Source organism: Strix aluco, chromosome 2, assembly GCF_031877795.1.
Source record: "Strix aluco isolate bStrAlu1 chromosome 2, bStrAlu1.hap1, whole genome shotgun sequence".
NCBI lineage: Eukaryota > Metazoa > Chordata > Aves > Strigiformes > Strigidae > Strix > Strix aluco.
Genome location: NC_133932.1, coordinates 6,367,391 through 6,388,976, shown reverse-complemented (window position 1 = coordinate 6,388,976; position 21,586 = coordinate 6,367,391). Strand labels below are relative to the sequence as shown.

The following is a 21,586-nucleotide window of genomic DNA, read 5'->3' as shown; positions in this document are numbered from 1 at the left end:
ATGAGTTTGTCTGTGGATTGTGAATGTGTAGGCACCACTGATTGGTCCTATAACAACTTGTTTTTAAAATACATTAGTGTATTGCACTGAGGAGTAGGTGGTGAGTGGGTTACCGTAGTAAGGAGGTGTTAGGATTAGTCCCATTTAATTATCTGTAGTTACAATCTGAAACAGGAGGGAAAATGAATTTTAATGAAATTCATAGGTGATACTAAACTGAGACAAGGTACAGCACTCAGTGAATTTCTCATGGGTATATAAGTGGGCCTAGAGGGGTTAGAAGCTGATACCACTTTGTTTTCTGCTGATCACAAGCAAATGTGAGCTAATTACCTCGGGAGCAATGCTCTAAAAATGTTTGTAACATGTTCAGCAGGAGGATGTAGCTTAGGAACCTGCTAATGCTGAAAGAGATCACAGAAGGGTGAAAACAAACTGATCAGGATAATTTTTGTCTGATTAAACACATCACTTTAGTTTTAATTGTGTTAGGGAGAGGAATCATGTTTTGGGACAGGTAAAGTTGTTTTTTTTTTTCCTTCTGCAGATCTGGCATGACTGTTTAAAAACCTACATCAGGTGGCTAAATGGAAAGACTAGATTTAGTTAGTATCAAGTGTAAAAACTGAACAGTGATTTGGTAAAGTAGATACGTGAGATGATTGAAAGATGAGTATTCACTGATTTGCTAAATTGGTTATGAGGGGAAGTATAGTATACTGCAGTGTAATTCAGGCTCAAAAGACTGGAAAGACATGGAAACTAGGTATATGGGGAAACTTCTTGACATAACAAAGAATAGTAAAATGGGGGGGTGGGGGGAAAACAGTGAAATGCCACTGCCTAGAATTTTTTGAATGAGGCTGAATATAAACCAGCAAATTTACCAATGGACACTGAAACACTGACAGAAACAGCATATAGTGGTCTGAAACTGCTGCAAACCAGTCCCTCTTATGATTTATGGGGGAGCAAAAATTGTCACTCAGTTCTCAAATTTTGAGTAGGAGGACATACATGAGCCTGTCTTGTCTGTGGGATCTTCTGAAGTACTTGCAATCTCTCTGGCTTAATTTGCTTAACCACCATGAAGTGGAAGTCACTTACATGTCAGGTCTCCTCTCAGGTGTTGCAAATAACTCCCTTCTTCCCAGGTTGTGGGATATAATTCTACTATGCCATTTCCACCTTTGTGAATGAACCCATGAGTCAGTGAGGAGTTTTGAATCGTGTTCTGCCCAGGAAGCCGTGTTCACAGTCAGCTCCCTTCAGCTTTGCACTCCAAGACCTCCATCCTTAGGAGGCAGCTGTTGTGGTGCTGGTGATAGTCTTCAAATACTGGGGGAGGGAGATCTTGAATACAGAAGCTGTGCCTTGTGAGAAATGTGTGGAGATGACCAAAACGTCTTCTGATACCAGATGTAGTTGGCTGTGCTTGTGTTGTTTGAAACTTTTTTGGTGGTAGGTGGCTTAATTTCTAGGCAGGATTTTCAACAGGCTGAATGAAACAAGTTGGCTTGAAGTGATTTGGATCTACCAGACAGTGCAGGTTTTGGGTGTCTGTCAGATGTAGGTAAGTGTTCTTTGACTTGACAACGTTGAGATCAAATGATTCGAGGATGCATACTGATTTTGTTTAATTGCCAGATACTTGTCTTCATTTTGACGAGCGTGTCATAAACACCCAGCTTCTTGTTTGTGTCAGGCTGGGAGCAGGAGAAGGGAGTGAGAGGATTGGCTCTACAGAGGAGGAGTCAGTGCTGATGGGGACCTCAGAAGTAATAACTGTTTAATTTTTCAGAAAAACAAGGTGAATTCTAGTCACTCAGAATGAAGTATGCATTTTCTGATCTATCTTAATTAAGATCTAATTGCACAGTACCAACTTGGCAAACGTTGTCTTGTTGACTGTTCTCTTGCTGTTTAGAAGAACAATACCAAAAAAACCCAAAGGAAAAAATTGGTCTGCTGAGTATTAAATATTTCCTTATACGCTATACTTTCAGATTCTGTCTGATCAATACAATTTGCAAGATGTATTGGAACGATCTGATCAGGTTATGGCTGTGGCAAAAGACTTGTTTGGGGATGCTCCTCGCACACGAACAGGTAGACCATCTCATTTATATGTGGTAGTACATTTAAGACTGTCTCCTTGCTCTTCATAATTAGCCTTGCTTTGCAAAGTGTTCTTTTTGAATATTCATCATCTAATGTAGTTGGATTGATCCCGTTTGCTTTAGATGAAACACGGATGAGGATACCATCTCCCATGGCAGGGGAGAGCGACCCGTGGCTGGTTATTCTACTGGAATGGATTCTGTGGAATATTCTGTTCCACTGTGGAATTTTGGATCACTTACCGTGAAACACCTCTACTCACCATTTCCACAGCCAAGCCACTGGCCTATATGAGCCACTGTAGTAATTCTCATTCTCATTGCTACGTGGGTTGACTGCTTGCTCGTGGATATTGTTGAATATTTATCAGCAATTCATGAACACGGCTTTTCCTTTTCTTACCCTGGTTTGTGGGTCGTTACGCTGCTGGAAGGCAGGACTGGCTGTTTGCATGTGAAATCTTAAACTTAGGTTCTTTTTCTCTGTAGGCTGCCATTCTCTTTTGCTTATAATGACTGTTTCATCCTACATGCTTCTGCACAAGTGTATTTACACAGGTGAGAGGGACAAAAGCCTGGTACATGGCCGAATGTGTTAAGATAGCTCTATAGTTGGCCTTTGGCTGTTGTTTAAAGCGACGTACATCCCTGCGACTCTTTTTGTGCAAAGTATGGGAACTTGGTTTTTGGTACAAAGTCCTGTGACAAAGTCCTACAGACAGAGTCCTCTGTGTTCTTCCCTGTTTTGTCTGATTCCTCCAGGTTTCCCTAATGTAACAATGGCTCCTAACCGTGACCTAGGATCATCTCAAGGACCCATTGTACAAAAATGTGATCCTCCCACTCAGCTTTCCATCCCTAGTGAATCTGTTGCGGATGCCCAGGTAATTTATGTTCTGTTCCATGCGTGTCCTGTGGCTTTTTTGTTTGTACAACATAAGACTGTTCAAAGGTAGAGTTTCCAAGCAGACCTAAACCTGTCCTTTGTGGATGGTATACCAAATTAATAACACGCATAGAAAATAGTGTTAAATGGGGGTGAGTTTGTTTTGTGAGGCTCTGGGAATCGTGATTTGTTTTTTGACTTCTTAACCTTTGAATATGAGAAACAAACATGTCTCATAGAAGCCCTCTCATATTAGCATGCTCTGCCTTTTAAGTTCTGGAATTATCAGCAAGAGAACAAAGTAATTGCAGACTAAGAAAACAACTCTTGTGTCACTTAGCTAATTGCTACAGATTGAAATATGCCTTTGATTTTCTAATGATGTCTGCATATGTGGGGACATAGCCAGTTGGGCTCCAGGTTATTTCTGATAGCAAACATGTAAATGTACCCCAGTTAACTCCAGAGCCTTGATTACAAGTTTATCCTACAAGTTTAACTTTTAATACTTCATGTTTGTTTACAATTATCTAGATTTGTTTTAAAAGTTTAAAAAGTGTTTAGATTTGTTTAAAATTTCATTTAGATTGCCTTTGTGTTCTGTTTTCATAACGTGAGTTGTACCAGAAATGCTCACTGTGGTTTGAGAACAGGCATATGACACTCCTGGAAGGCAGCTCACTGAAGGCCAAAAGGGCTGTAGGAGTGGAAGTGATGGTGTCATATTCTCAGGGTTCTCTAATCCTGTTTCCTACTATCTTGCACAAATATCTGCCATTTGAATTGCAGTACTGCTCTGTCATGTATTTCAATGTGGTATTTGTTTTTTGTTTTTTTTATGTGAAGAGTTAACTGTAGCATCTTTGTAAGCTGTATTACTGGATGCATGCTGCAGGATAGGCTTAATTTTTTAAAAGAAACGCGTACTGATAGTTGTATGCTGAGCTTCTGTGAGATTCTTTTCCTTATGTGTCTGTAAAAATCATAGTTAAAGGCTCTCTGGTGAAGCCTACCCAGAAGCACAGAAACCTGGTCATTTGAGGAACCCTAATTCCAAATCTGATTGCTTAAGTTTTGCTATGAATGTGGTACATAGGATTGTATTTTGTTCTGGTTGCATTTTACCCATAGAATATAAATGTAATTTTGCAGATCTCGTTACAAGGTTGTTTAGCTTGTAATGTCAAATGGCTGAAATTTTAGAAATGCTATAATTTAGCTTGCTTTTTCCATCTTCTGCCTGCTATATCTCCGTGTTTCTTTTGGTACAGTCTTTTTAAAGCTTTTTTTATCCTACAGCATATGTGGTCTTTTTTATTTAATGTAAATCATCCAAATAAAATATTGGATATTGAATTAATCACTTGCTGTGTTATTTTCAGAGACAATTACCAGTATCAGTATTTCTTGGGTACTAAATTCCCCCAAAACTCTTTCCACAGAGGTTTGTGTTTTTCTTTCTTTTTTAAAAAATTTTGTTTTGGAGGTAGAGACTGAAACAAATGTTTTTGTTTTTTTCTGGAAACAATTTCAGGAAATTGATCTTTAACTTCTTCCTAAAGACAAATTGAAATTGCTCTGAAGTCCCTTTTATTTTCTTTGTTGTCTCCTAAAAAGACTCTTAAGGAAGTGGAAGAGGAAGCATTGTCAATCTATCAATCAGAAGAAGGACACCACGACTCTCTGAATTTCAAATCCAGCATCAGTTCTGACAGGTCAGTACAAATACGTCCATTCAGGATTTTGTCTTCTTAACAGTGGAAATAGATGGAGTTAAAAGGGTGTTGCATGGGAATAGTTAAGTTACCTTTTCTGTTTCCCCCCCTTCCTCCTTTCCTGACCTCGTAGTTCTAGGGAAACCCCTTGTTGTAGCATTCAGGCTGCGAATCAGTGTGAGCAAGGAACTCACCTGAGCAGTTACAGATATTTTAAAAAGCTCTTTCTAGGTTGTACAGATAATCTAGAATCATGCTATTGTCCTATTGCAATTCACTGTTACACCTGTTTTGAATGTAGGCTGCTTCGATTATTGAGAGAAGAAAATTCCTTGGTGAATTCTCCGTTGTGGGCTGAAAAGGATATGAGAAAAACTACCTTATCACAGGAATCAAATGTGCCTTTGACTCCAACAACTGTTTCTCCATCGCTGGATCAGTCAGGTTGGATTTGCCAAATCACAGCCTCTCAAGGGTTGTTAGGCTGTTCACAGGATCCTGTCTGGAATCCCTTTTCTGGGGAGGGGTGAGAGACAGAGACATGCTAATTTGGCTCAGATGAATTTCCAGACTAAAAAACCAGCTCTTCGAATAAAATTACTTTATAACATATTGTTATTAAGAACATAGCCAAAATATTTCATGTGTGTATTTTTTGCTTTGTTTTGTGTTTAAATCAGCCCTCAATGCTACCAGTGTAGTCAAGAGAATCCATTCAAGACTTCAGAATGAAGATGACGAAGAGACTGTAGACTCCACTTACACTGTGAGACAAGTGCTGAACCCGAACTCAAGAAAGCAAAACCAAATTGCAGCAAAAAGTTTAGTACTTTTAAAAATAGCATACCTCTCTTTGACCAAGGTCCTTAATATCATAAGAAAATGTAGGTTGAAAGGGATCTTTGGAAGTCATTGCAGGGCTAGCTCCAAAGTCTGATAAGGGGGCCTCGTCCAGCTGAGTCTCGAGCATCTCTAAAGATGGGGATTCCACAGCCCCTTGTGTAGTGTATTCCCCTGTATTCTGTACATTCATTGGTGAAGGAAAGTCCATAGGAATCTGGGAACCGTAAATACGGCCCTTTGACATTACCCGTTACCTTCCTAGCCATGGAGTTCTCTCCTGTGCAGGGCTCTTCTATTTCTGATAGAGCTTTCTATTCTATGCTGCACAGACTTACGATGCATTTCAGTCCCCATATTCTACACGCATTTTTATGTGGGGACTGATGTCAGATGCAAACTGTAACATGAAAGGATTGTTGTAGAAGAGTTGCTCACTAAATCTGAGACCTGAAAGCAGTTGATACTTTTCACTGGCTGTTCATTTGCAAACTGTTTCCATGCTTTTAACTGAGAAGGAGGAAAGTATAAACATAGTATAAACAATACGTAAGATAAAAGCACCAAACAAAGCATACTTGAGAGGTACTAACGTGGTGGCAGAAAATGTGTGTTTTGATGAAAAATAACTGGGGACTATCTTTGATGGTCCATTTCAGCTCAGGGCAAAAAAGGGCCTCTCTTTTGATTTACTTCAATAAACGACGTAATTTCATTGGTACTGCAAAGCTTTTTATACAAGTTGAAATTCCAGTGACACTTTTCTTTTTCCCCCTTAGTGAAAAGAAAACAAAGTGCACAGAACTCTGCAAGGCAGCGGAGAGATGATTCTCCAGCTAATTCAATCCCCATTGACCTTCAGAGGGACAACAAATCCAGCCTAGATGTTCTCAACCGCATGATACATGAAGTGGAGCGTGAATTGGAGGAATATGAGCAATGTACAGGTCGTGAGGTTCAAAAAACTGAGAGAAGTGAAGGCCTCACCGGGTTTACCTTGTCACTGGTGAACGCTCTCTGTCGTTTGATGCGCTACCTCAAAGAGGTGAGAAGACTTTGAATTGCTTCTTGTAGAGTGAATGAAATAGGGTATAAAGTTACTTTACAGAGGTGAACTTTGGTCTTTCCTGGCTCCCGATCAGTTTACTTTGAAGTCTGATTGTCATTGCTTATTATTTGGATTGCATGCAGTCGGGAGTTAAAACTTTTAGCTTGCTAGAAATGGGTATCCCTAATGAAGGAGTTGACTGCAATGAAAGTCTCTCAGTGACTGTTAGCAGAAAATACCAGTTGAAATTGTTTTAAATTTGTTATTTAAATATGTTCAGAGTTGTAGCAGGGTATTCACTGCAGCCTTGTTTACAAATTCTTTTTCTTCCTTTGCTTCCCAAAGACGATGCTGCTGTCACTAAAGCAGTGGACCCAAATCCCTAATTTTCTTTGAGGGACTCCTTAGTTGGCTTTTTCTATCATAGAAGCAACTTCACCTTAAGCAACAATGTCCTCAAGTGTTCACTATAGCAGTGCACAGCTGGGGATCAGTGGAATTCCATAAAGAAGACTACCTGTAAGCAGTGTAGAACTTCTTTTCAAAAAAAGAAAGAAAAAGCAAAAAAGTGTGGTTTATTTCATCTCTAACACAGCTATTCAAGATGCAGCAGTGGCTGACAGTGTCAGTGGGCCTGTGTGAAGTTTTGAACCAGATGATGACAGTTCCTGCACAGAATGTTATCTAAATATTATCTAAATATTATCACAGTTCCATGCAGCAGAATGTTATCTAAATCCCTCTCCATTTCATAGCAAACGCAATAGATTCCTAATGACTATGGAACTGTCCTATTTTGGTTACTTTTCAGAGCGTATAATAATTGGGGGAAAGAACCCACTTTATTTTAAAATCTGATTTATTTTTTTTTTGTCTGTATATATAACAACTTATTCCTTGTATTACCTTGTATTTGTGTGGAAGAATTTACTCTTAAGACCTGTTTCAGGAACAAATGATAAATAATCAATTCAAGAGGGAAAAGCCACAACCATCTGAAGATGGACTTTGGCTGAGGAGATCTTATGTCTTAGAAGTTAAAAATGCTTGTTCTCTGTTGAAGTTGTAATACCAAAGCAGAGTATTAAATTTGGGGTTTTTTGCAGTTATGGGGAAGGATCTTCTGGACTTCCAATAGAATGCTTTCCATTTATTAGGAAAACATCAATTTAATAGCATCAAATTAATATTGCAAGTATAATTGCAATTATAACCCTGTTTAGATTGTCTTTAGTTTTCCACAGAAATGAGTTATTCTTGACCCTCAGGCTTCCTCCAAAACTACTCCAGATTTTCTTGTTCATTTTTTTTTCTTTCTTAGTTGCTACTTTATGAATGTAACATTCAGTGTATTTTAAGAGGTTTTACCCTATTCATGCGAAGGCCAAGGAGTCTGAGTGTTTAGGGAGATTACTTATTTTGAAAGATGTATGCTGACTCTTGTATTCCCAGTTTTTACTGAGCACCTCTATGATGCTGTTTCTACTTTATTAGATGTATTACTATTCCTTCCTTCCAGGAGTTGATCATTGCTTGGAGAATTGTCTGCAACTTTTTTAGATTTACTACCCAAATTCATGAGTAGGAAAGTCGCTCAAGCTACAAAGTGTGGTTAGTCATATTCAGAGTTGCTTGAGATAATGTGCATCCATAATGTTCACTGACTTTTCCCCTTTTCAAGGAGCTTTAATTACAATTAGAATTTGAGAATTCACCGGGAGGAAACACAGCTTGTCTGAGTATTTCCTAAAACCTGGTTCCTGGGATGCTAGGAATAAATCAAGTGCTTGTGTGCACCATCTGTCTTGCCTAGTGAGGAGAGGTAGCAAAGTTCCAATGCCTGAATTATAGCTGGCAGTGCATTTCAAGAAAGTGACTTTGCAGCAGATATTTAAAAAGCCTCTGACTTCAGGTAAACAATGAGTCTTCAAGAGGTTTTGAAGCTTCTAGAAAAATTTCCTTCCTCTTTTGGGGAGAAAAAATTATTTTCCAGCTTTGCTACAGAAAAGCTGAATGCAAAAGAATTACGGTCAAGAATGTTGCTTAATTTATTATCAAAATTATATATCAAAAGTAGGAAGAGAAACTCAAATTACTGAATCTTTCATGAAAGTTCTATTAGTAAATGATAAAAAATCAACTCCTACAAGAAGCAGCTTGTGAATATAGAAGAGGCTAGAGAGAAGGGGGAAAAAGAAACTTCCAAAATGTTTGCCAAGCTATACAGAATTCTTAAAGGGAAGTGGATGAACCTGACTTGGTTCCTAAATGAATTTCAGTGTTATCTGCCAAATGTTAGAATTATTTTTTTTCCCCCATTCTACTAAGTATGCTCTTTCTTTGCCAGACTCCCAGGGCAAAAAGTTAGAGTATGTGTGTACTACTTTAATCTGTGTCGCTCTGTTCTCTTTGCTTCTGCATATTCTGGTGCAGTGTTATAACAAAGCTTATGAGGTTAGAGGTACACCTGGCAGTGGGCTGGACTGAAGGTACGTCCTTCAGGGTATACCAGACACAAATCCTACCTCACAGCAGGAGTGGATCTATACAGCTGTTAACCCTGACAATTGCTCCATGCATAAATGTAAGACACATAACTGCTTGGAAGCTTTTCCTCCAAGCCTAGGTTAACGCCGTGTAGGATGGGTAGATACAATAGCTCATCCAGATGGTCTAAGGCATCAATAGACATCACTGTTACCAGGGTTAAAGTTCTTATTTTGTGCTGTCCTTGGTTTCTAAAAAGATAGGACTGTCTACATTTTTTTTTTTCCATTTTCTCTGCCAGCCTGCTTCACTTGGATCAATACAGAAAAGCTGTTCTCTCTAGGTGGGAGAGAACCACGAAATGTATGGCTTGTCTCTGATATGCTTGAAGGAGGTATATCTGCCTGTCTTTGTGTCCTGTGACAGAATCTGTGGTTTATTCTCAAAATTATTTATTTATTCATTCACTTTACGTGGCTGCAGAGCTGTTGTGTCTTAACACTTCTTCCTCGGTGGTTTTTCACTTCTGGTCCCGACACCAGCAGAAAATAATCTTATGGTATGTTATGGGCAGCTCATGCTTTCATTTTGTCTGTGCAGCAGAAAAGAGTACCCCAGGTGCTTTTCAGGATCTCTTGTGTTTTGGAGATGGGATGTATTTCTCTTTTTCAGGGATTCCTTTGAGTAAATGCAGGCAACTATCTGGGGAAGGGCTCCATCTGCTAATTCTGACGCGTTTATGTGACTTTGTGGCCTCTGCTCTTTCAGCTATGATGGTCCAAAAAGTGGCAGTCAAGTATTCCATTCACCCATTAAGAGGTGGAAGGGACTCTTGTGTCTTGCACAGGAAGCCTGGCTACTGGAGTGGTCTATCTTATAGATTGATAATTTTTTGAGGGCAAGAGGTTCAACAATAAGGTCTTTTGCCTCATGCTCGAGTAGATTACTTAACAAATAAGCCTTTTTGTTTTCTTTTAAAAAAAGCAAACTAAATTAAACCCCCTGGAACTTTTTCTCTCTCTGAGGGAAAACAGTAGAAAGCAACTATTTTCTCCTTTATTTAGTCAGATTTGTCTTCATTAACGAATTAAGGAAACCAAAGAATAGGCACAAGTAGCACAGGATACTGACAAACATCAGCACACTTGGAGTTATTTGATTCAGTGACGCAGGTTCAGTGACTTACAAAACGGTATCTGTGCAGAGAGACAATGCTTGTAGTTACAGCCTGTAGAAGCTGTAAGGGCAGAAGAACAGGGATGTATAGGATTCCCTACAGGGTTGGGGGGGGAACAAAGAAGGAACAGTGAGCTGCCTGACAGTTCTCAGGCTCTGAAAATTGGATTTTGCCATGAAAGAAATGAAGTCAATTTAGCAAAAGGGGGAAGAGCTTTTACAATATGATGTGATACGGACCCGTTCCTGTTTCCAAATAGGAATCTGTATTGGTTATGATAGGTTTTTAAATTTTTCTCCCCCTTTAGAGTGAAATGCAGCTGCGTGAGAAAGAGGTGATGAGACAGCAGCATGAGGAGATGTTGAATGAACACAGAGAACTGATTGATGCTCTGACTGCAGAAATACTTCTAGTGAGGGAAGAAAACACTACTATACAGGTACTGAGTCCCCATTCCCCTCAGAATGACATGTTAGAATATTGAGTTGTGTGGCAAATGTGTGCTGAGATACATTATCATATGTTCGGGAGATTTTAACAGTAAACAGGAAGAAAATTATAAAATTGAAGGACGAGTCTGAGAATGATAATAGCAGGCCTGAGGGTGGGGGGAAGGAATGTTTGCAAAGTCAACATTTTATCTTCCTGCGTGATATTTAAAGCCTGATAAAATGCTAGTTCCATTAAACTGAGCTTTACTTTATCAATCTAAAGGTTTAAGCATCTGCCCTCCACACTTCTATACTGTTAACACTACTGGAGCAACAAAGTAGACTAGATATAATACTACATTTTTACTTTTTTCAGTTTGCAGCGGAGGTAGATTTGTTCAGTGGGGAACAATAAAGCTATGTTGGAGAGGAAATGGGTGATGAGTTAGGAAAGGGAAAAACAAAGCATTTCTTTGAGTCAGGAGAGAAAGTAAATGAGAAACATGGAGACACCAATATTTAATACCTTACTAGAATCATACAAATTTGTGGAGTGGTATTAAGAGACCAAATTTCTTCTCAGAGCTGCCTCTGCTATATAATGTAATTCCTGTTGCTAGAATACAGATTTCCCTATCTCTTTTGTTTTTCCTTCATCCTTTAGAAGAAGCTTCAGCAATACATGACAGTAACAGATGAACAGCTGATCTCTCTCACGGAAGCATTTAAAGGCCTCCCTTTGGTAGAATCTAGAAGAGAGCAAAGTCCAAACCATTTTGGAATTGCAAGCAAAGGTCCAGTGAACAGCCAAGGTGTGTGCATAACTGTGTGAAGGATGACATGGGAGTTGTGGCTCGTTTATCCCTGTAGTGGAAAATTTGGTATTTAATAGGCATCTCTTTGACTAAATACCTCTTGCATGAGCATGAATCTCACTTCTGGAAATTCATATGCCATGGGTTCTGCTGTGAGCCCAAGCAGTTTGCTACTCATTTTTTAATAATATTATAGCTTGTATTCCATCCCCACTGTCATCCTTCTGTCTGGATCAGGACTTCAAGATTAACCTTCTAGCCAAGTCCTGAGATTGAGTTTTAAGTAATAGAATATATATTTTGCCCAGGGCAGTGGTGGAGTCCCCATCCCTGGAGGGGTGGAAGAGTCGAGTTGACCCAGCACTGAGGGATCTGGTGGAGTTGAGAACGGTCAGTGTGAGGTTAATGGTTGGACTGGATGATCTTCAAGGTATTTTTCCAACCTAAATGATTCTGTGATTCTATATTATATTTTTTAAAAAAAGGGTGGGGGAGTAGCCTTCACCCATTAAGATGACTTACAAAATCAGGTTTATTCTGAGGGTCCTAAAAAACCCCTGCTGAATCAGGATCCCGCTTTTCTGTCGCTGAGGCAGCCTGACAGTATGAGATTGGTTCTTCCATAAGACACTGGAGGTCGCTGCTGACCAGAAACAGCAGCTACCGAGGCCTGTTCACTAACCAGGCAGAAGCCTGTTACTTTATATTTGTGACTTCATATCAGAGGTGAATGACCAGTTGAGTGATATATAACATAGGCGTGGGCTAAGTTACCCAGTAGTATTGATGGCCAGACTAACCAAACGTGATTCACCTTGTACTTTTTACATTCATTCACCATGGAGTTTTTTTCCCAACTGTCTTACACAATTGGTTGCTTAAATGTGTCAGTTTTGCTCTCAAGATCAGTAATTCCTTGTTAATCCCGAGGTTCCTTGGAGCTATTTGTATTCCTTAAAATGTTGCTTTTGTGAACATCTTTGCAGTCGAAAATTTTCTTCCTGAGTGTTTCTGTGGGATTCTCAGGAAGAAACCACATACCAGAACCCTTTTTTGTGATTTACCCAGGCTTTGTAAAAGCAAACAAATCCTATGCCAAAATATAAAATGCAGACAATCAGAAAAGCACCCCTCAAAAAACCAAACCAAGCCTTCCTATATAACAAGTCTGCAAGACTAGAGTTTCCAAATAATTTTTCCTTATTGGTCTCCTCAAGAAAAGGCATCTTCCTGAGAGGAAAGCTTCCCGAAGTTACAAAAATTTTTTTTCCTCCTCCTCTTTCAGAAGGAGGTATCTTGTATCCTTAAGGCATCTGACTGGATGTGAAACATTTGAGATAACTTACACATGGTTTCTGTGCTAAAACTCACTAACATAGGACTTTTCTGGAGAGACAGGAGTGGCTGGGAGAGGAGTGGGGGGTATACTGTAGTGACAGCCAGCATGCAAGGAGGATACTCTGGAAATGCAGTTCTGTACAGTGAAACGGGGCAAGAAGATGTTTCCCCTTTCTTACCACGGTCTTTGAATTGTGGGTGGCAGGTTTTAAGTTCAATCTCAGAACCTCAGCAGTGTGAATCACAAGCAGTATCTTATGTGAAGAGCCTCCTCTGGCTCTTTGCCTTTGAAGGGTGCTTTTTGTCTCGTGCATTTTGGGATCGGGTATGTTCTGCTTAATTTTCCACTAATTTTTCTTTTGGGAATAAATATCCTGAACAAAATTGTGAGGAGAGAATTCAAAGATAGCAATGATGGAGCAGTGGATGTAAGCATGTTAAAATTACTGTGGTTCCACAGCTAGCTACAACTTTGATTTCATGCTATTCATTTTGTGCCTCACTGATATGTGCAAAACAGATGGCCACATAGATGCAAGCTAGTTGTAGTTAAATACAGAAAAATAACTTTTTCTTCTTTACTGAAGAGATGTCTGATTGAATTAAGTAATAAAAGATCATCAGAGCGCTCAAAAAAGCTTTGAATTGTTTTCCACTCCACCATTGTTGCCATCAGATTTATAATATAGGGTCATTAGGACAAGTGCGTACGTCTGCTTTTCTCAAGATAATATTACCACATGCAGCAAACTGTAATACCTATTCCTCACAAGTCACATGTCTGAAAGTCTTCTGCATGGGTTCCAAACAATCTCTTATTAGTATCCTGAAACTGTGGGGCTACATATAAGAGCTCTTCTTGCTCTTAATATCAGTGAAAATGTGCTACACTCCAGTGAAAGAGTTCTGTACCTGGGGATCAGAAGGAAGTTGGCAGTGTGTGGGAAGCATACTCTAGCCTGTCTTTTCAGATACCTGAACGTTGAAGTTGTTATTGAGAATTTTCCCTAAAGCTAATTTTTTTGTTGTTTTTAAAGTTCTATCTCTGCTTTGTCTCTTTCTTTAGAAAAACCCGATTTGAGCTATCTTGAGTCTAGGGCTGGTGCAGGCAACAGGGAAGGTATGCTGAAATTCCCACAGGAAGAACTTCCTTTCAAGATTCTCCAGAGGTCAGGTGCTTCAGGTGGTGCTGGAGCTGGTAGAAGCTTGCCATCTCATGTCTTCCAGCCAGCTGTGCTGTTGTCACCCCCCCGGCAGAAGAGCAGTCAGGAGCTGTCCCCTTTCCAAAACGGTGAGATCTCTCTGGCTGTAGTAGACTTGAGAGTCTGTGTAGTGCGTTCCTGTTTCAATCTTGCACTTTTCTATGGAAAATTTGTAATCTGTATGCTTAGACACATTGGCCCTATAGCTGGAATATCCTGCTTTTGCACCCAGATATGTATTTCTTTTCTTTCTATGCCTGTTGCTAGATTTCCTTTAGACTTTCCGTCCCCTGCAGTTCTCCATCTGCTGTCTGCAGTCCTGTTGGTGGCAATCCAGACTGGCATTTTTATTTTGTCCTGGTTTTGGTTGTCACTTCTGCATGATTTTGTGCAGCTCTTTGTCTATTACGTACAGCACGTCATCTCAGATTTCCATCTGTTGATAGGGTAACCCAGCCTCCATCACCTTGAATGGTGGGACCACTGAAGACTGGAAATCGAATGCCTCTGCAGACAGACAAGGATGTCTGTAGGCCGCGTACTCTTGCTTTGAGCCAGTCTTCCCAGCAGAGGTTTTTCTAAAAGCTTTGGGAGCAAGTTTCCATTGGGTTTCATTTAATACACAGCAAGTGGCTGAAGAAGTTTTGGGTGAAATTAGGTGGTGCCAGATAACCAGATTAACTCAGTCTTGTGTCAGTATCCATAGGCTTCAGGAGTTTTAGAGGTCAGCTCAATTCCGATTGTTTTGAGGAGGGACGTTCATCAGGGGTTATTAGGGAAGGTATTTCTCATTTAAGCTTAACGAAGTGAGTAGAGTGGAGGCCCCTTTGTGACTCTCAGAATTAGTTGCTTGCTCCTGCAACTGTTACTGTAACCACAAGCATCTTACTGAATGTGCTGGGCCCCTGTAACCCTCTGTTGTTAGGGCGGATAATTACGTCTATGGCTAGCTTGATGGTTGCTGACAGGAAGTAGGGCACAGCAGTGGAGTTTGTGCCTTCCCTCCCCCTTGTTTTCCCCCCTTTCAGCTGTGTTGCTCTAGAAGTCTTTTCCAGGTCAAAAGAATAACCCAGAAGTCCTTTTGATTTTTAAGGAGTTGGCAGGGCAATTGGAAGTTTATATCTAGTTCAGCCTTTTGGTGGGCTGCTGTGCTGTGAGGAGGCACATAATAAATCAGGAGGTGGTGAACTAAAGGTAGTGTTCTGCAAAGAGCAACATCTGGTTTCAGCCCCGTTGAGAACTCTCAGATGTTGTCTGTCATTTGAAACAAGCATATAAAACTGTATTCCTAGACTTCACTATGGTTTAGCTATGTGAGAAACGTATTATTACTCTTTTAGGACTGTTAAGGATGCTAAATGCCTCAATAAATGTTAAACTTCTTGACTGTTTCTTTATGAAAAATGATTCATAAACCAGATCTGTGTGTAAATCTTTAAATGTCATGCTCTGCTCAAGAGGCAAAAGCTAAAGCTTGGGAAGGAATGGCCTATTCGGTATATAAAGCATAGAAAATCTGTTTTTGATCACAAAATCCAACTTGGATTTAACGTGTAGCAGCTGACAGTGCTGTAACGTATTTGGTCATGTGTGTGTGGTGTGTTATCTGTTTGCTAATGATGACCACAAAAAATACCTAACTACTTTTGTTGGCCAGAGTGCTTCCCCTTTTCTAGGGGCTGAGTAAATAGCTAGTTTATTATTATGCCAAATAATAATATGCTTGTATCATTTTGTTTTATTGTTCTAGAAGTTTTGTTACCAACCCAGTATAAATACCAGAGCTGAAACACAAACTTGCAGTTTATTATGTAAGGTAACGAACTGATTTTGGAAAATGAAGGGCTAACTGAGAAGTAGTGTTTGATCTATCAGCTAAGGAACTCAAAACAATTTATCTTCTCTCTGACTTTTCCCTCAATCTCTCATTAAATAATTTAAATGTAAGTCTGTTTGCAATAGAAATGTTAAACTTGGTGAGTTCTTGCAGCAGGATCTTGCATAGAGTGATTTTAATCAGTAATATAACACCATTCAGGCTAGGTGACAATTCAAGTTCCTGCTGGATTATTACTAGCCTGATGCAGTAAGGTCACTGTTAGTTTCCTTCATGAGGATCACATGACTCTTCCCTTACTGTTCCTTTATTTCTTGTGTATAGCATTTACAGCCGTTTCTCAGCCTCCTGAAAACACTGAAAGAGAACCGTGCAAGGAAAGGAGCTTACCTTCCTGCCTGAGAACACAGAGCACAACTGAGGAAAACTGTGTCATCTCTCAAAGGCAACCAATTCCTCCTGCAGACAAAGAATTGGAGAGTTCCCATGAGAAAATCAGTCTGTCCTGCCCAGGTGACACTAGAAAAAACAGCTCAGCTGAAGAGCTATTTCAAAATGGTGACCTGCTGGGACAGATAGCTGAGCTCACACGGCAGAACTCTCTAATTAAAGCTCAACTGAGCAAATTCAGAGGCTTCTCTGAAGACACAAGTGACTGCCTACATCAGTCAGACCCGATACCAAATGCAAATCCTAGTCCAGACTCTTCACAAGGACAGGTGAGAATTTAACAGAAAAGGAAGGCTGGATTCCCGTTTCTGCTATCTGCTTTCCCATAGCTTACTGATGCTTTGAGACTGTTTCTTTCCTGTTGTCAGTTGTTTCAAGGAAAAGAGTAGCAAAACAAATATTCTTTTCATTCATTTGCTTGGAGAGTTGTGATTTTTATCATTCCCTAAGGAGCTCACCAGTAGTTTTTTACATTGGACCTATGTTGCATATGAGTGCTGAAAAGTGTGCAGCACATCTAGAAGTTTAGGATAAGGTTATGCTTCAGAAAGAGGCGTGATTGCAACACGATCAGGTATACCTCTTGTGGTTTGGATGGTATTAACAGTGAAGGCACTGCACCAACCCCCCAGGTTCTTGTCAAGCTTGTAAAATACACATTTAAATCCATGCCATACATCTCTTCTGCTATTGTGACCCAAAACCCCATGAGATTAAAGTTAGTGTGGGTACATCTCTTGCACATACTTAATTTTAGTGTATATACTAGTTGAGTCTGTCTTGTCAGTCCTGCTGGGTGGTGAAAATCCCCAGACCTCTGGGAAAGAGAGAATTTGAATGGTTCAGTTCACACAGAAAACCTTTAATCTGCAACTAAGCAGATATTCAGTGGCACCCCAGTGAGTGGAGTTAACATCACAGAAATGCCTAATCCTTGCCCTTGCTACTGTCTTTACTTTTGTTCCATCCCAGTAGCTGAGTTACTGTTCAATTAAGGATCGTAAAGCTTTTAAATTTCCTCATGTAAATGCAGGCTGAGAGTGTTGTCGCTTTCCACACTGTGCTGTTGTGTAATATTTAGTCATTTAGTTGCACAAGATGATGCAAACTTTTTTAAGTGTTGTTTTTGTGGAAGCAATTATTGGAGGGGGAGGGGAAGTGGTCAAAGTGGATGAAAACCTGGTTTAACAATGAGTTCCAGCATACTTCTGCTAGAAATCTGCATTTGCTTCCCTACACTATCCTGAATATGTGTTTCTGATTAAATATTTTCTTAATTATGGTTAATTGCTGGATGGTTGGGGGTTTTCTTTTTTCTTTTTTTTTTTTTTTCTAATGGTGCAGACAATAGCTGTTTTTTCCTATTTGTGGGAAGACCAATTTAAAATGTTGTTGTGTTTAGTCAATTAAGGACCTAGATACAGGACAGTGAAAGGGACAAAATCAGATTTTTCACAGGAGGTTCTATATAATTATGTTTACTTTCAGTTTGAAAATTAGATGCATAGAAGTACTTGAAATACGTTGCATGCTCTCCCTGAAGGTGCAAATTACGAGTTTTTAATTGGAAGTAATTATCCAAGTAGACTCATCTTGTGGTATCGAAGAGCTTGGAGGAAAGAATAGCAGAGCTGAATCGCCAGAGTACAGAAGCACGTGATAAACTGTTGCAGCTAATAGACCAGCAGAAATTAGTTGCTGCTGATACGGTCCCTCCGATGATATCTCCTGGTCTGTCCCCATCCCTAAATTATACTGGTAAGTACCGAGCTTCAGGAGAAAGAAAAACTAGTAAGACAATGTTTTTCCCCTTTTGGGAGGGATTATCTGATTGGATCAGCGCTTGTGGTCAGCAGTACCCGTGCTGTTAATGACTGTGTGGTACAACCACTCCTTACTTCAGAGAGCTAAAAATATATCAGCTAAACTTCTCCTGAAGTTAGTTTCTTAGTAATTAGTCTGCTGCAAATATCATGCTTCATGGTAAAGTTGTTCTTTGCTACGTCCTTGTCTGCAGAACAGTTCTGCCACATAGTCACTGACGGGCAGAACTGGGCTTTTTAATCCGTCCTCTCTGCTGGAGAATCTTTTATAAAAAGACTAAGTATTTACATTAGGCTTCTAGAAATCACGGCAGAGTGGTTATCCAATTCTCAACCACGTTTTAGTTCTTGGTCTTTTGGGTGCTGCTTCCATCGGACTACCTTGCTGAGTTAGTGCCGGTGCTAATAGAAAGAAGTAACTGGAGCTTCCAGTCATCTGAAGTGATAAATTAGCAAAGGGAGTATTCTTGCTGATTCAAGATTCATAGATTAGCTGCCATGTAACTATAAACAAAAATACTTTACAGCAGGTGAGGGCTGCTTTACCTTTTCATGGAGTCATTGGAGTTACAGGCAGAACTGCACACGAGCACGTACACGTGCTCTGTCCAGGACACCCAGCCTTTCCCCCTTCCTAAACCACAGAGGATGTATAAAGGGAAGGACTTGAGGGGGAGAGGAAGCAGGGGGAGGAGAGACCACGTGTGTGTGCGTATGCATGCAGGTGCATATGCAGTGACTCATGCAATGGGATCATAACGCTTTTTAACACTTCTGTGGCTGTTGTCACATAAATTCAGCACAATAAGTAAAATCTTAAAGGAACGAAGTAGAGAAATGAGAAGTCTCTAAGCCTCTGATGGGCAAAAACCAGAAAGTTTATCCATGGAAGAATCATTTTATATCTATGCCCATTGTCCATAGTTACTCTGAGTATCTTTCGATATCTGTTGTTTTCAGAGAGTGAGTGTGGGGTTGATGTTTAGCCTGATGTTTTATGTCTGCTCCGTATGTTCTGTGCAACTGTGAAGAGTTATGCGATACCCCTCAAAAAATGGGAGAACGAAATGAATGTTGTGAAATATTGCTGTGTTCTCATCCGAATCAGGCTATTCTTTATTGCCTAGAAAATGCAAGGAGGACAATTGAAGTGTCTATTCCCGTGGCAGTTGCTATGGACAGCTCCAAAGAAGATAGTGTTTCCCCTGCCAGTATGACCAGTATAAGAAGGTAAAAGTGAACCCTTTACTATTTCATTTTTGTAGTGTCTTGACTGCCCATGCAGTAGAACTTGAACACAAAGGAAAAATTGCACGTTTTTCTTTGGTTTCACAGACTTTCCCTGACTTCATCACATTCAACTCTGGAAATTGGACAAAGGTCCAATAGCTTTTTTACAATTTCCATTGTTTGTGTTTACAATACCTGCAATGTGACCTAAGACAGATGACATGTGTTGTTGAAGACTATTGATGACAGGTCCTAACTCAGGATCTGAGACCTGATTCTAGTAGTCACTTCCATATTTCACTTTTTCAATCTCATTTTGAATGTCAACAGGTCTGTAGGAGACTCTAGCAAACCTTGTTCGCCCCTGAGTGCCACATCAGAAAGTGTGAAATTAACTCCTGTCAGCCAAAGGCAAAAGGTAAGACTGGAAAATCTTCAGCCAGAAAATTTGACTGCAGTGTCATATAAGGAAAAAGGAAGACAGATAAAGAAGGGGAGAGCGCTCTGTCCTACCTTAAATCTACAAAGGCTAATAGTAATTGATTTCTGGCAGTTTGGATTCTGAGCAGTTAAGGGGAGACCCGAGTGCTACTGACATTAGTGGTTTGCTGCCACAGAGCTGTTATTTACAAGTGAATAATCCTGTAACTACATTTTCTGCTGTGGCATCTTCATGCGTTAGATTTGGGAACCTGTGGCATCTTTCACTGGTGGCTCCAGAGAATTTGAGATAATCATTATGAGGTACTGGTAGAGCCACATATAAGAGGCAAGCAACCTCTTACCCAGCCACTGCAGAAGTCAAGTTGCTGAAGGATAAATAAATCCAAATGCAAAATAAAATCCCCAATCTAGATTTCCCATTCCTCGGGTGCGAAGAGAAGAATAGACTAGAGCGAGATGCTTTCATGGGGGACTCCAGGCAGTCTGGAAACCAGTCATAGATCTGTTTATGTGCTTGAAAGCAACCATGAGGAGATATTAATACTGTTTTTCCTGATGTCCGGAAGAACCTAAATTAGGAGTGATAAACAAAGTTAGCATGCAAGACTCCCTATCCTGACAGCGAAGTATACATCCCCAGAGGGGAAATTTGGAATATTTAAGGTAGATGTGGCTTAAACTAAGTGTCTAAAGGAGGTGGTATGACTCCCTCCATGGTGCTGATAGCAGACAATTGCTACATATCAGTGAACTGAAGTGTAGCAATCCTACACAAGGCAGCACTAACTAGCAAGCCTGGGGGAGATTTATGATAAATGAATCTCAACTGGTTTCTTCTTTTGCAGGTGGAAAAGCAAAAAGAAGAAGGCTGGTTTGCATTGTCAATGCACATTGTGTAAAGGAAGCTGCACTCAAGTCCTATATTTTTAAAAAAAAATTTTTTTATGAACCACAATTAGATCACAGTAGTCCCCCTCTCCAGATGTACAGTTTAACTCTGAAATGCTTTCATGTCCATGCCATTAGCATAAAAAGGTCCATATGCTTGTTGTATTTGTGTCATACAAAGCACCCTAGGAAGCCCTGGGAATGAGTTTCTGAACTGGACATGCTGCTCTGACATTACGCCTCTTCACCAAATAAATCTTTCACAAGATTGTAAACTCAGGCTGCTGTAGCATCTGATATCTGTGTTAGATATGCTGAATTCAGGAGGTTTTAGACATTGCACGTGAAACTTTCTGGAACACGTATTCACACAAGATATGGGAATGAAAAAATAAGAAAAAGTGGGATGAGGGAATGTAGCTATGTTCGAAAGCAACCTGGAGCTTAGGAAGCCAGTCTATTCCTGCTGGATAAGAATTTGCATCAGAAATAATTTGTTTCTTCTGTGGTTTATGGTTGCTCCCAAAAGTTGTGTTTTCTGTGCAGTTAACGTGTCAGGGATGACATCTGGACTTGAGGATTGCTTTTTAAAAATCTCATTTAATATTTTTATAGTAAATATAAAGTGACTATTTGAAGTTGAAATCAGAATCTCTATTTGCTATGTACTAAAGTATGCTCTCTGATACAATAGAACACTGTGATATGAGTGCAATTGTATTAAGTTGTTTTGTTATGTGTATATAATAATCTAATGACCATGGTTTTATATTGGTTTTATTTGACTTTTTAAAGTAGCCATCATTTTATTATTAACATTTAACAATAAAATCTAGGACTGTGAGGAAATGCTTA

The 21,586-nt window shown here is 39.8% G+C and overlaps 1 protein-coding gene across 3 annotated transcripts in view; it reads left to right on the top strand.

Annotated features, from left to right (window-relative positions):
* Positions 1-21,586, top strand: part of SPICE1 (spindle and centriole associated protein 1) — a 25,423-nt gene extending 3,837 nt beyond the window's left edge. The window contains exons 4-17 of one of the 3 annotated variants that reach the window (XM_074809141.1): positions 2,007-2,109; positions 2,883-3,004; positions 4,624-4,721; positions 5,023-5,165; positions 5,402-5,542; positions 6,341-6,606; positions 10,581-10,712; positions 11,369-11,516; positions 13,924-14,148; positions 16,221-16,615; positions 17,933-18,104; positions 19,297-19,399; positions 19,730-19,817; positions 20,689-21,586. In XM_074809141.1, the coding sequence (XP_074665242.1) occupies positions 2,007-2,109; positions 2,883-3,004; positions 4,624-4,721; positions 5,023-5,165; positions 5,402-5,542; positions 6,341-6,606; positions 10,581-10,712; positions 11,369-11,516; positions 13,924-14,148; positions 16,221-16,615; positions 17,933-18,104; positions 19,297-19,399; positions 19,730-19,817; positions 20,689-20,742 (2,190 nt within the window). In that variant the 3' untranslated portion in view covers positions 20,743-21,586. Of the gene's footprint in view, positions 1-2,006; positions 2,110-2,882; positions 3,005-4,623; positions 4,722-5,022; positions 5,166-5,401; positions 5,543-6,340; positions 6,607-10,580; positions 10,713-11,368; positions 11,517-13,923; positions 14,149-16,220; positions 16,616-17,889; positions 18,105-19,296; positions 19,400-19,729; positions 19,818-20,688 lie in introns of those variants that run through there. The other 2 variants (XM_074809156.1, XM_074809148.1) reach the window with 2 other exon arrangements.